We start from the raw sequence: 14,627 nt of genomic DNA, 5'->3' as shown, positions 1-14,627 counted from the left end.
TCGGAACAAGATGGCTGGCCCGGGACAAGGAAAGTGTTTTACTTATTTTGCATAGAATAAACAATACATTTCGACACCGTCAACTTGATGTGTATAGCATAACGTATCATTTATAAATATTATAATCAATTCTGATGATAATTGGGTAGATTTATACAACGCAAACGCGAAATCGTTTTTGAGGTAGGAGATTTAGATTGAGGGGGTTTCTTTTCCAACGAGTGTAACGTTACTTTTCACTATATTCACTGACATAGAAAGTGGAAACAATGTAGCATAACAGCTTGTTAACTTTCCGTTAACGTTCCGTTTTTACGAAACTTTTTTATATGGCATAACATTAATAAAACCTACTTTTAAGTTTTAACTTCTCCAAATGTATCTTATCTTATTTTATCTCAGCCAACGTTCAGTGTCTTTTAGACTAACATAGTAAACTACATTAATTACCAGAGATTGGTGCATGCGTAGCCGATTTTATTTCATGAAGTGTTGCGTTATAAAGGGTAATAAGGCCATTAGCTACTTCACTGGACCATGAGCTCGACCCGAGTCAGATCACAACAACCGCAGACCCAAGCTGGCAGGTCCCCTGCGGCAGCAACTTGTGCGTCCTTGCCGCACAGATTTGACGCAAGCGAGGGGATTGAGATGGAGAACATTCAGCATCAAGAGTCGGGTCTGGGAGGAGTAGTAGGCACCCCGTCTCCCCCTTCAAGACAAGCCTGGAGTCGGGATAATCCGGGGTTCGAACCCGAAGACGAGATAATGCAGGCTGACTGGCCTCCAGCGAGTCCGGGGAGGAGGTCAGTGTCCACGGCCTCTAGCAGCAGTTGCAGTAGCGGCTTGGGGAGCTACACAGGCGGTGGCAGCAGCACCCACATCCACCGTGGAGGACTTTACCCCACTCCGACTGCGGATGGCCAGCAACAAGACAGACACGAGCACAGTATCTGCATGAAACAGATACTACAGAAAATCAGAAGTGAGTTACCGCTTTTAATAAAAAAACAAACCAATAAATAAACCACCAATAAATAAACCACCAATAAATAAACAAACAAACAAACAAATAAACAAATACATAAATAAAGTAATGTATAAGTTCCACTTTATCTGATCTTTTTTTTTTAGCTAATTGTATAGCCAATTAGCAGATGGTAGGCCTATACCTTATTGTTTAAGCAAAACCTATACTGTAAGACCTGTAAAGTGTTTTCATGTGTCTTTACATTAACAATTTTGGTTCATTTGCAGTTCTGTGGGGAACAGAGCTAATGGAGGACAGTGACAGCAGTCGAGAAAGGTACCTCTGGAATATACTGCGAGAGATGCTCACCTATATCACATTCCTCATCACCCTCTGCATCTGTAAGTAAACATCCCCAAAAGTGTTCTCAGAGAATTAATGCTGCTGTCTTTGGAACCTCTGGGGAATGAAACCCACCAGCCACCATAGTTATTCTCTCCTAAAAACATGTGACTCATCTGTTTACAATGGCTCCAAAGGAAGCCAGTTGTGGACAGATGAAGTTATTCTGACCTTATTAAAGGAAAACAAAACACCAGTGTGTCTTTGACCAGCTTCCCCGTCCCAGAAAAAGTATTTTCCCGTCTCTTCTGCTTAATGATTTTGGTAGCTGAAAATTGATCTCCATTCACTATTGTGAATTCCATATTCTTACCGACAGCATATAAGTTTGAGCATCAGAAAGTGCAGCTGCAAAATACATGATGGGAGTCCTAGCCTGGCTTTGCCAGACTTATAACGTGGATTCACCAACGCCTCGAGGAGGCCAGTGAATCCACAGTATGAGTCTAGCAAAGCCAGGCGGATACCGGAGAACTCGTCAGTTTACCAAGTCGCCACAGCGAAAATTCTTCATCAATGTCTTCATCGTTATGCTAACATGCTGTCTTCCTCAGTGTAGTATGTCAAACTCACAGATGTTATAGTTAATTTCGAAAGTGATCAAATTATTTTGTGCAATTAAATGGTCAGCTAGATGATGATAAAAAGGTGAGTATGTGAATACCAATGATAAATAGGCCTACCATTTCAGGAATTGTTTACTAATTAATTACATTGGTTCGGTACTTTGGTGTTTAAACTTTTAGCATTCCTACTTTCTCTAGTGTTAACTCTAAACAACTATCTCCCCCCCCCCCCCCCCCCCCCCTCTCTCTCTCTCTCTCTCTCTCTCTCTCTTTCTCTCAATTCAATGCAATTTAAATGAAGGTGAAGTCAAACTAAAATGCACTAAATCGCGGCAAGTTGGTAAACTGGCATGTTCTCCGGATACCAGCCAGGTTATGGGAGTCCCATATTGCAATGTAGGTCAATCAGAATGCTATTGGTGAATGTTCTCCACTCTCTCTCCTTGTAGTAATTTGTGCCAAAATGAGGTTTTGGGTGGATCAGAAATAATTTCCTGGCAAGCTAGGTCAGGTTTTTCCCCCCCAGAAAAAAGGGACAAAATGTTTCAAGAGCCATTCTTGCTTTACATCAGTCTGTTATTGGCACATGGTTGTAAAATAGTTAGAAAAGGCAGTTCTAATATAGGGAATAAGTCCAGTTATGATAATAATGGATTGTATGTTTGTGAAACTGTCCAACAGCACTTTCTACAAAACTATAAAATTGCATTATCACCCTGTAACATTGTATTTGTAGTAGGCCTAGTAGTATAGTAGTAGTTGTTGTTGTTGTATTTGTGTTAATTAGTCATATGAATATTGCTATTATTAGCTGACCTACCACAAATTCCACCATGAGGCTGTGTGAGCATTTTACTCAAAAAAGTGAGCGACACCCACAGCCACAACACTAGAGGGAGCGAGAACAATAATCTTGGTACCACCCACTTTCAAAACAAATATGGGTAAATTCTCCTTCTACAGCACTGCCACCCAAGTGTGCCCTGATCTGCTCCCTCAAAAAATGCAGTTCACTTGTATATTTTAAAACAGTCCTGCCACCTGAATGATATTGCTATTGAATTGTGTTGTTACTATTCTTGTCATGTCTATTAATTGATTGCGTAGGGCCTAAATGGAAACAAGACCACAAGGATGTTTTTTGGTGCTATCCCCTTTGAAGTGTTTGACTGTAGGCCTACACTGTTGCTGTTTTTACATTATGTCTATAATAAACTATTCAATCAATACAAAATGTCCAGCAGAGGGAGTGTAGACACACTTCTAGGTTGCCTTGTTCCTTCCTACTACTATTGTGTTTGTACTTTACCTTACAGTGACCTATGGGATGGTGAGCTCCAATATGTACTACTATACAAAAGTAATGTCTCAGCTCTTTCTGGACACACAACTGTCTGCTGGGGACCAGTCCAACTTCAGAAGCCTCTCTACCATGGAGGACTTCTGGAAGGTAAAAATGCTGCTAAATTATTGGCAAAATTCCTGCCTTTTTAGCATAAGATGTTTTTGTCTCTAATTTGAATTGTTCATGAATAACGTTTTGAATACCTCACGTGTTTTTCCTAAATCAGTGGTTCTCAACCTTTACTGGGTCAGGGCCCATTGAAAATCTTGAAAGTGTTCGCGACCCTCGGACCCACCCATGGCAGCCTTTCGGTTGCTGAGTTAAGATGGGTGGGCTACGTGCATTTTCAGATCATGTTTTGATTTTAATGATCAATCTATCGATTGTGTTGCGGCTTAGATCAATGGAACTAACGTATAGGCTACTTTAAATCTCTATTTAACTCAAACTGTATCGTAAATAACCTGTATCTGTAATTTATAACATGTTTTTCAAGGTTTTAAATAAAAATACATTTTATATTAAGCCTAATGTAATGTAATGTAATATTATCATTAAAATCTTAAATTAGTTGTGGGGCCCACTTGCCTGGAAGCAAAGTGTCTGGCCAGCAGTGGCCATGCCAGGCTAACTTCTTGTAATATCCCCAGCCACTGGGCCACCACTGGGCCCCGGCCCACAGATTGAGAATCACTGTCCTAAAACTTCAATATCCAAAAGTTCACAGAGGGGCCTTTTCTGAACGGCATGTACTGGGAGGTGTGGTATAACAACCAGAGCCTGCCAGAGAACCACAGCCTCATCTACTACGAGAACCTGCTGCTGGGGGTGCCACGCCTGCGACAGGTCAAAGTTCACAACGAGTCCTGCTCCGTGCACGAGGACCTGAGAGATGAGGTCCACGGCTGCTACAACATGTACACCTACAGTAATGAGGACACCGCCCCCTTTGGGCCCAGAAATGGAACAGCGTATGTCCCGATTTTATATTTGCATGTTAATGTATTAGTTTAGTATAACATTTCCCCGGTATCATAATTTTGTACGTTGGTTTAATTATACGCCGTATAACTGTGAAGTGATAGACTAAAGTGCCAGCCAGGTAACCAGACACTAAGTGCATCAGACAAATAGATAAAATAATAATATATTTAACAGACTAGGGGTATTCAACTAGATTAGGTCGGGGGCCACAACTGTAGAATGATTGTGTGTGGAGGGCCGCACAGCGTGTGCGCGAAGCGTGACATTTTTTGGATTCTACAAATGCATTTTGTGTTCAAACACAAAGATTTATGTAGGCTAATACATTTGTGCACAGTATGAGCACAGGGTGATATACAAGTATATGCTATACCTTAGAATAGACCTATTTGACAGAACGAGCGTCAATGAGCACTAGCTGAAAATACACACACACACACACACACACACACACACACACACACACACACACACACACACACACACACACACTTTATATATCGCACACATCATACCTGTAACTTTCTCTCTTCTGAAAATTATTCCCAAGGGCCACTAGGGGGCGCGGCCCGCGGGCCGCCAGTTGAATAGCTAATTTAATGTGAGGTTACTTTACCAGTCTTTCTTCTTGCTGTTTTCTTCTTGTTGTTTGTCAGGTGGGTGTATGCAACAGAAGGGAAACTGAATGAGAGCAGTTACTGGGGTCAGGTGTCTAAATATGGGGGTGGAGGCTACTACCAAGACCTGTCCCGGACCAGAGAGGAGTCGGCCGCTCAACTGCGCTTCCTCAGAGACAACCTCTGGTTGGACAGAGGCACCAGGGCTGTGTTCCTTGACTTCTCTGTCTACAATGGCAACATCAACCTCTTCTGCATCGCCAGGTATAGGAATCAGGTCATAGTAATGCATTTCCCGCTGCAATTCGTCTAACTGTATTTATCATAACTACAGCAGTAACAGCACACTTGTGCATTTTCGTGTTGCAGGTTATTAGTGGAGTTTCCCGCCACTGGTGGTGTGGTGACCTCCTGGCAGTTTCAGACGGTGCGTTTGATTCGCTACACGTGCGGATGGGACTACTTTGTGGGTCTGTGTGAGGTTGTCTTCTGCCTCTTCATCCTGTACTATGTGGTGGAAGAGGTGTTGGAGATCCACATCCATCGTCTGCGCTACTTCAAGAGCCTGTGGAACTGCCTGGACGTTGTCATTGTAGTGGTGCGTGTGTACAGACATTTACACAATGTTTTAAAGATTATTATGCATTTTAAATTCCAATGATCCAATCTAAAATCAGAGCTGCAAGAGCTGATTAAGGTTTCAACTGTCAAGGGTCAAGGTTTCATCTCATTTCATATTCTAATGCAACTCAACTGCATTTTCTTCAGTGTAATAGAATGAAGTGAGATTTATATCTATAGTCTATGTTTTCTGTAGGTATTTGGTTGTAATGCTTTGTTTTTAACTAGTCAAATAGCTAAAAATGAAATCTGATCATTCTTTATTTTTCTACTTTTCCGACCTGTTTTTAGCTGAGCGTTGTTGCCATTATCATGAACATCACTAGAACTGCCATGGTGGGCAACCTTCTCAAAGGCCTGTTGGAGAACCACAATGCTCACCCTAGCTTTGAGCCGCTGGCTAACCTCCAGATCCAGTTCAACAACGTAGCTGCAGTCATCGTATTCTTCTCCTGGATCAAGGTACAGTAAGGCTCTCAATGTGGGCCATGCTCACTCCAATAGTAGGCTGTAATTAATATCCTTGGCTCTAAATGTTTCATTTGTAAAATATGTTATTTGGAACTTTCTACTTTATAAGTCTGTTTTACTCCAGTATTTACAAACATTACCTAATTGACCTATAAACAAACAAATACATACAATATTTTAAATGTACTTATTGGTCCTTTATTCAGTTTTCCCTGACTAACAAAATGCAAAATGGTGGTAATGTTTTTAATCTGGTCAGCTTTTTAAGTTCATCAACTTCAACCAAACGATGAGCCAGCTATCCAGCACCATGTCTCGTTGTGCCAAGGACCTGGTGGGGTTCGCTATCATGTTCTTCATCATCTTTCTGGCCTACGCTCAGCTGGCCTACCTAGTATTTGGAACCCAGGTCAATGATTTCAGCACCTTCCAAGCTAGCATGTAAGTTGCACATGCGGAATGCCACAAATTATGTTTGGGTTAAGTTATGTTGTTTTAGCCTTTATTTGCCAGGTACAGTGTAGATAGACAGGAAAACATGGAGAGGAGGGGAGTGACATACAGCAAATGGTCTGCGTGACAACGTGGTCTGCCCGCCCACAGGCTGGCCGGGCCTCCTTTAAGGCAATTTTAATATAAGATGTTTTTAACAAACTGTCTTGCCATTTACCTTCTCCCATCTAGTTTTACCCAGTTCCGGATTATTCTGGGAGATTTTGAGTTTTCTCAGATTGAAGAGGCCAACCCTGTCCTTGGACCAATCTACTTCACTACCTTTGTCTTCTTCATCTTTTTCATCCTCATGGTAACTAAAAGGCCTGCCTACTAGGGGAGTCCTTAGGGCATGGGTTTTCAACAGGTGGTCCGTGGACCACTGGTGGTCCGCAGAGATATTGCATATGGTCCCTGACCATGCATTTAGTAATGTAGGATTTGTTGATTTAAAAAGAAAAAAATATATATGTTCTTTCCACTAGTTGAGAAACTGAACTGAATGACCTGGTGACCTATGATGACCGTCCATGTAGTCATTTACTCACTGACTAGTGGAGTTCAAGAAATTCAACAGAAAAAGGGAGTTAGAATCTCAAGAGGGGGAAGTGCACCAGATTGTCTGGTTGAGTCATTATTATTAGGAAATTATTAGTAGTCTGGTTGAGAAACAGTGGGATGTATACACATGGGATGCATAGCAACATAGCAAGTGTTAACTTACAAAAGCACTAATCAGCCCATACACCCAACACAACAGTGGTCCCTAGGTTGATTCTAAGTTAGGGTGGTGGTCCCTTGTTCACAATCAGTTGAAAACCTCTGTCCTATTCTCCCACAGAAAACAAGTTTCATCATTTTTAATTGTGGCTCTTGTGTGTTTCAAATGGTGGATGCCTCATTTTGAAATGAATGAAAACAATTATTTTCTCACTGACTTTTGTCTAGAATATGTTCCTGGCTATCATCAATGACACATACTCAGAGGTGAAAGCAGACATGTCTCAGCAGAGGACTGAGATGGAGATGACCGACCTCATTAAGAAGGTAGTGCACCTACATGGATTATAATAATCATAAAATCATAAATCATAAAATCATAAAATGTATCAAATATAATGAACTGTGTATACATCTGTCTGTCTATCTTTATATGTCTGTACAGCATGTATCTGTTCATTTATGTGTACTGGACTGATATTGATTAGTATATCAGGCTGGCTAGGAATCCTAGGATATTGCAAAATCCTAGTAAAGCCAAACATAATGAACTTAAACTTGTGGGTGAAAATATTTCCCCTCCTTATGACAAGTGATGATGTAGTGATTAAGATGCCTTCTCTACTGAACTATCCATCCAAGCTGTAATCCTTTAGAAACACCTTTTTTTTTTTTTTTTTTTTTCAACAATATATTTATTTTCCTTTTTACACACAAATGACAATACAAATATACAAAAAACAACAACAATGAACAGTACAAGACAATTACTGATATAAAGAAAGCAAAACAACAATAACCAAAAACAACAAAACAAAACAAAAAACAACAACAACAGCAATACTCCTCTTCAGCTCCATCCATTAAATGTGACAAATTATTGTTCTTTATGTATCTCATAAAACGGCCCCACACCTCCTGAAACATTTCTTGTTTGTCCTTAAGAATGTATGCAATCTTTTCCAAAGGTAGACATAAAGACAATTCTCTGAACCACTGTGTAATACTTGGTTTGTCCGGCCTCTTCCAGGTCAATGCTATCACTCTCTTAGCTTGTAAAAGACATATATCTATAAACATTTGTTCATTACGCTTTATCTTGTGTCCCTCCGGATATAGACCGAGCAGGAAGAACTTTGGTTCTGGTACAATATTTATTGACAAAATCTTCTGTATTTCCTGCCCGACCTTCCCCCAAAACTCAATCAATTTTGGACAGGACCATAGACAGTGGAACAATGTGCCTCTATCTTCACCGCATCTGGTGCATACATCTGGAATATTACAATTATACTTATTAAGTTTAACTGGTGTGATGTACACTCTCATAAGCCAATTGTATTGTAGAAGTTTTAGACGAGTATTCCCAGTCTGGGATTGAGCTTGTGCACAAACCGTACTCCATTGTTCCACTGTTAAATCCTCCTGAATATCTGTTCTCCAGGCATTAAGCCTATCTTCCGAGGATTCCGGAGAAAAGTCAACCAATAGGGCGTAGAAATCTGATATTAACCCCCTTCCGAATGGGTCATTAACCAAAGCTTTCTCCAGCACAGACATGGATGGGGCCAGCATGGATTGCCCCAGATTAGTTCTAATAAAGTCCCTCAGTTGTAGATATTTAAAGACACCTTTAAGAACCGCTTTCCTCCACTGTCTTCTTCCAGGGTTGTAACAAGGCCTTGATGAAACTGAGACTGAAAAAGACTGCAGTAGACGACATCTCAGACAGCCTGCGCCAGGCTGGCGGGAAAGTCAATTTGCATGAACTTCGGCAGGATCTCAAAGGGTGACCAGTCCAGAGCTTTCATATCAGATTTTTTGTTCAGTATGCCAAATTAACACGGTTAATTGCTTGTCTGACTGAGGGTTTAAGTACGGACAGGGTGTGATGTTTTCTGCCTTTGTTAAATATGGGACTGTAAAGCCCCTTGAGACTGTCACAGTGATTAGATGAAATGTCCATGATTGTCCACAAGGAACATTGATTTGGCCCAGGTCAGTACAATAAAGATGATCAAATACACATTGGTGGAAGAAGTACTCAAATGTTTTACTTAAGTAAAAGTATAAATACTGCAATGTAGATGTACTCTGTTACAAGTAAAAGTCACATATTCAAAATGTACTCAAGTAAAAGTACAAAAGTATCGGCATCAAAATGTACTTTTTCAAATAATTGTAGTGGAGAAAAAATATTGTTTTTGGCTCTGAGGTGTAGTGGAGTAGAAGTATTGGAAATTGGAAATACTCAAGTAAAGTACAAATACCTCAAAATTGTACTTGAGTAAATGTACTTAGTTAATTTACACCATTTACAACAGTTATGTTTGTGTGCACAGGAAAGGCCACACAGATGCAGAGATTGAGGCCATCTTTGCCAAGTATGACCACGATGGAGACCAGGAGCTGACAGAAAATGAGCATCAACATGTGAGAGATGACCTGGAGAAAGAGAGGGTGAGTCATGTTGCCATGTCCCTTTTGTACAGCGTGGCTGTATGGCAAATCTAGAGTAATCTCTGTCTGTCTGTACCGTATGTATAGTCTGTAATATAGACTATACGTACAGACAGACAGAGATGTATGTATGTACGTGTATGTATGTATGTATGTATGTATGTATGTATGTGTGTGTGTGTGTGTGTGTGTGTGTGTGTGTGTGTGTGTGTGTGTGTGTGTGTGTGTGTGTGTGTGTGTGTGTGTGTATGTATGTATGTATGTGTCTCAACAGTAGATCAATCGACAATCACAGCACATGCCATTATGGGAATGACGTCACTAAACAGAACTAAACCTGACCTTTGGCCATGAGATCCTGAAATACCTAGTGAAGTAAAAGTGACCGTAAAACTATATGAAGTGCATGAACATTTTCTCTTCTGCAAATCTATAAGTAGCACATAGATTGTGCTACTTGTGTGAACATGTGTGCAAATATTCTTTCACAGCGAACGTTTTTAAAGGTTTATTTTTTGTTTTTCTTTTATCAAATCAAAATCAAATCAACCTTTATTTATATAGCACGTTTTAACACAACCGAAGTTGACCAAAGTGCTTCACAACAAGAAGACAAAAAGTGCAAAGCAGAATACATCAAGCATAGAAATATAGCATATAGAACCAACGTGGGATATGGATAATACTGTACAGGAGTGCCTACAAAGGTTAAAATCAGTTCACATTAAAAGCCAGGGAAAAAAGGTGCGTTTTAAGAAGGGATTTGAAAATGTTAATTGTTTGAGCAGCTCTAATATGGGGGAGGTTGTTTTATGACGTCAATTACACCCAACCAACCTGAATTTTTAACATTCAGTGGATTTTCTGTGGTCTGGGGTTTTCTCTGTGTGTTGGTTCCAAAGCCTTTTGAGCTGTAACGAAAACAGGCAAAATCCCTCAAAAGTGACATCTGCTGGCAACATTGTTATGTCATATATGGGATTTACCTCACAGGCAAATCAGAGCACTTGTTTGAGCCTAATTATTCAGAAAACCCCAGACCACAGAAAATCTACTGAATGTTCAAAGTTCCGTTTTTTGGGGTGCAATTGAGCTCAGAAAACCTAAAGAAATAAGAAAAATTACAAAAATGTCACAGACCTCAAATATTTGCTTCTGGGGGGTCCCTGAAACAACATATTTTCAGATGGGGGTCGGCGGCCAATTACATATAATTTTTGGGGTCCTTGACATGAAATAGTTTGAGAACCACTGACATAGAAACATACGTTTTTTCATAAAACTGTCTGATTTAGAAGACATTTAGTAGAATCTGGTCTCAGGTCTAAATGGGTTAAACTGTGTGTCTTGTTTCACACTTTTGCACACGCTCAGTTTGTTTGTGCCCATGAACCAGGAGGACTTGGATCTGGAGGGTAATTCACTTACCAGACCGACCAGTGGACGCAGCTTCCCCCGTACCCAGGATGACTCGGAGGAGGATGACGACGAGGACAGCGGACACAGCTCCCGTCGCCGTGGTAGCAGCTCAGGGGGCGTGTCTTACGAGGAGTTTCAAGTGTACGATTTGTTTTTGTCTTCAAACATAATTGACAGTTTGACACTTAACACATTAAGAGCCAGGCATTTCTACGGGCACCCTTTTACCTGCGGCAAAAAAAAGAAAAAACTAGAAATCGCGGGTCCTGTGACACAGCTTTTGAACCAGAAGTATTAGCCGCATCCTGGTCTGTGGCTCTAAACGGTCTTTTTTGGTTTGGCTAAAGATTGCGGCCATTACGGGACTATATGGAGCGCGGATGATCGTTATGCAACTTTTTTTTTCTCGTCCATTCCAAGATGGATGCGGTTTTGAGGCGGTGGGCGCCGTATCCAGGAGGCGTACAGTACAGTATGACTGTTAAACGAACATACACGGGAATGGCATTAGTAAGGGGTTTTCTTAATCGAATTTGAACATGTATGGCTCGAAATGTGTTAAGTTTGAAGTGACAGCCTGTGAAACACACATTGGTTTATCAGAAGGTAAATCAAATAAAAAATAAAATAAAAAGGTAAATAAATAAAATTAAACCCTAACCCTATATATTATCACTGTTGCAATTAACCACTCAAAACTTCTATACTTGAATGCCCTGTCTAGGCTGGTCCGGCGAGTGGATAGGATGGAGCACTCCATTGGCAGTATAGTGTCCAAGATCGACGCTGTCATAGTGAAGCTAGAGGGCATGGAGAGAGCTAAGCTCAAGAGGAGAGATGTTCTTGGCAGACTGCTGGACGGAGTGGTGGAGGTGAGTGGTCACCGAAAACTGCTACAGTATGACACATTTTGTCGCTGCCCGGGGGTAAACCTGGTGTTAAAACTGTAACCTTTTTGGGAAATGGACAAAAGAACCCTGTATTCCAATGGATCCAATGCAGTTGGCAGCGGTGGCCGAACGGTTTGCGGAGCGGTCTTGATACCGGAAGGTCGCCAGTTCGAATCCCCGGACCGGCACGTTAAAATTACCACCGCTGAAGTGCCCTTGAGCAAGGCATTGAACCCCAACCATGAAATGTTCTATGAGCAGGGCGTGGCTGTAAACAAGCATCTCGAGCTTAGTCCACTTACCCTGGGTAAACAAAGAACTTTGCTTTGCTTTAGTTATTATTTAGTCACAAGCCTAAATACTTAGTCAAAAGTCTAATACTTTTCATTGGTTCAGCAGTATTTACAAACACAGAACTAACCACTTTAAAACTAGGGCGAGACTATGACTAGGTCGTCTAGTTTTCATGAGTTTCATTAGTCAGGTTTGAGGTTTCAGAAGTGACTAATGTGACTAACTTTCACAAATTGCAAAAATAGCATATCTGCAAGTTCACAGCTTGTAGAATAGATTAACTGCTATTTGCTACTTTTGCAGGACACTCTTCTCTTCACGTAGTGAATTAATTTACAAAACCATAAAAAGATGAATTATGGAGATATAAAGTTTCTGCCCGACTTGCAATGAGTTATCCACTGGTTCTGAATGTGGGCTCTGGGGGGACCCCTCCCAGTCTGTAACTCTGAAAGTGTGCAAATGGAACCAAATGGACCAAATGGATTTGGTTCCTTTTGCACAAAGTTGAATTAACACTGAGGATTTTACAGATTGGAGTCACAGAGAGACAAAATATTGTCAACCTGTCCTATTGCATATCAAACTGGGGGTCCTTGAAATTCAAAAGGTTGAGAATCACTGCCTTCATCTGTGTGTTAGGATGAGCGGCTGGGCCGAGACACAGACGGCCACAAGGAGCAGATGGAGAGACTGGTGAGGGAAGAATTGGAGCGCTGGGAGTCAGATGACACCGTGTCACAGGTCAGCCACCACCCACCACCAGCCACTCCAATTGGCCCTCGCCCCCGCCCATCTTCTTCACTGTCCACTGACAGCCCCGACGCTGGCACCAATGGGAGTGGCCACGTGTGAAGATTTGGCGCTCTAACCCCAGCTTTTCCACTGACGAACATTCATTCCATTCTGGTTATTAAACATTTCCCCCAAGTTGAATTAAGTAACTTGTGGAAACTTAAAAAAGGGATGATTTAAGGTTTTTGTTGGCATATGTTGTTTGTTGTGAGTTGGAGGGGCATTTTTTCATCCTAAAACACAGGTACCTCGGTACAGTGTGTGCTGAAAGCCTCGCCATAACACAATGACAAAGTAAAAGTGCACAACCACCTCAAATATGAGATGCACTGAAAGTGTGAGAGTGAGGTACGTTACAGTATACACCGGAAATACAGAGCTGTTTAAAACTAAAGTGACGTGTTAATAGGACAAGCATAAGACAATGTTCTATGACAGTTATAATGCTTACAGAACAATGCAAAGTACAAATGAATTAATGATTGTAGTGTTTGAAAAAGAGCTATATGAAGAGAAAAGGTACAATGAAGGATCTGATGAAGGGTATACTTTAAAATAGAAGTGCATGAAGGGCACAGCATTTAAATGCAATACACTTTGTAAGTAAGCTTATTTTGTTACATTGTATTAAAAATACACAGCATATCATTTTAAAATACTTTATCCTGAGAATTAAGTTTAGTGTCTTTTGATTATTATTTGATTATACACCAGATCTTATTGTTTCATTGTTGTCCAATGTTCATTTTGCTGCTTGATACTTTTGGTCCTTTTAATAGGTTACAATACAAAATTGTGGCACATTCTCTCTCTCTCTCACACGCGTGCACACTGTGCGCGCGCGCACACACACACACACACACACACACACACACACACACACACACACACACACACACACACACACACACACACACACACACATTCACTTCTGCAACACAAAATGAATACCTTATTGATTTATATGATACATATTGTAACTTGAAACAAGCTTCAATTTGGAGTGCAATTAGTATTCATGGGAAACCCATGCATTTATGTTGTTCTGCTTAGGCCCACCGTGCCTTACAATATTTCGTAGTCTATTTTGTATATCTATGTTATTGTACACAATAAAGTATATTGTTATTATTTCCTGTAATTTTTTATTGATTCAAATTGACACTGCTGCCATACCAACTATTAAAGATTCAAATTTCAATTACAAAACCAAACATATAGTAGGTTACCGTGCAATGTTTATAAAAGTTTGTTTTTAAACAATAGCATAAGAACACCATTTATAACTGTTCTCAAACACTTAATACTGTTGAACAAATTATAGATCTACTGTATAGCAAGTAAAACATATTCAGCATCTACTTTGATTCAGTCATACAGCATCCTTTACAAAACAAACAACATTACTTGAAGTGATCATTGTAAAGAATCAATCAATTTGGTGTGATTCAGAATGAATGCATACAGATTAAGGAGCACTCAATTAAAATAACATGGAAAAGATATTCTGGCCTATAGTCATAATTGAGTTTATCTACACAACTAATAAATAACCAGTGTAAAGCTCTTCATTATAAAAAA

The 14,627-nt window shown here is 40.4% G+C and overlaps 1 protein-coding gene across 1 annotated transcript; it reads left to right on the top strand.

Annotated features, from left to right (window-relative positions):
* pkd2 (polycystic kidney disease 2) lies at positions 1–14,177 on the top strand. Its single transcript, XM_079498701.1, has 15 exons — positions 1–985; positions 1,258–1,371; positions 3,255–3,388; positions 4,004–4,254; positions 4,924–5,148; positions 5,254–5,482; positions 5,797–5,967; positions 6,236–6,417; positions 6,661–6,781; positions 7,417–7,515; positions 8,856–8,977; positions 9,531–9,648; positions 11,045–11,208; positions 11,792–11,939; positions 12,894–14,177. Exons 1-15 carry the CDS (start codon positions 538–540, stop codon positions 13,104–13,106), a joined length of 2,739 nt encoding a protein of 912 aa, XP_079354827.1. The 5' UTR covers positions 1–537; the 3' UTR covers positions 13,107–14,177.
* The last annotated feature ends 450 nt before the right edge of the window (positions 14,178–14,627 follow it).

The sequence above is a fragment of the Electrona antarctica genome (assembly GCF_951216825.1).
Source record: "Electrona antarctica genome assembly, chromosome: 4".
In the NCBI taxonomy this organism is placed as follows: Eukaryota; Metazoa; Chordata; class Actinopteri; order Myctophiformes; family Myctophidae; genus Electrona; species Electrona antarctica.
The sequence above is the reverse complement of the archived record's forward strand: the minus strand, read 5'-3'. Positions and strand labels throughout refer to the sequence as shown.

Bases quoted from the DNA above. Each gene is read 5' to 3' on its own strand.
- pkd2 (XM_079498701.1), top strand. From the start codon at position 538: ATGAGCTCGACCCGAGTCAGATCACAACAACCGCAGACCCAAGCTGGC. The intron at 5,968-6,235 runs GTACAGTAAGGC...TAATCTGGTCAG, and splicing joins TATTCTTCTCCTGGATCAAG to CTTTTTAAGTTCATCAACTT. The intron at 8,978-9,530 runs GTGACCAGTCCA...TTGTGTGCACAG, and splicing joins CTTCGGCAGGATCTCAAAGG to GAAAGGCCACACAGATGCAG.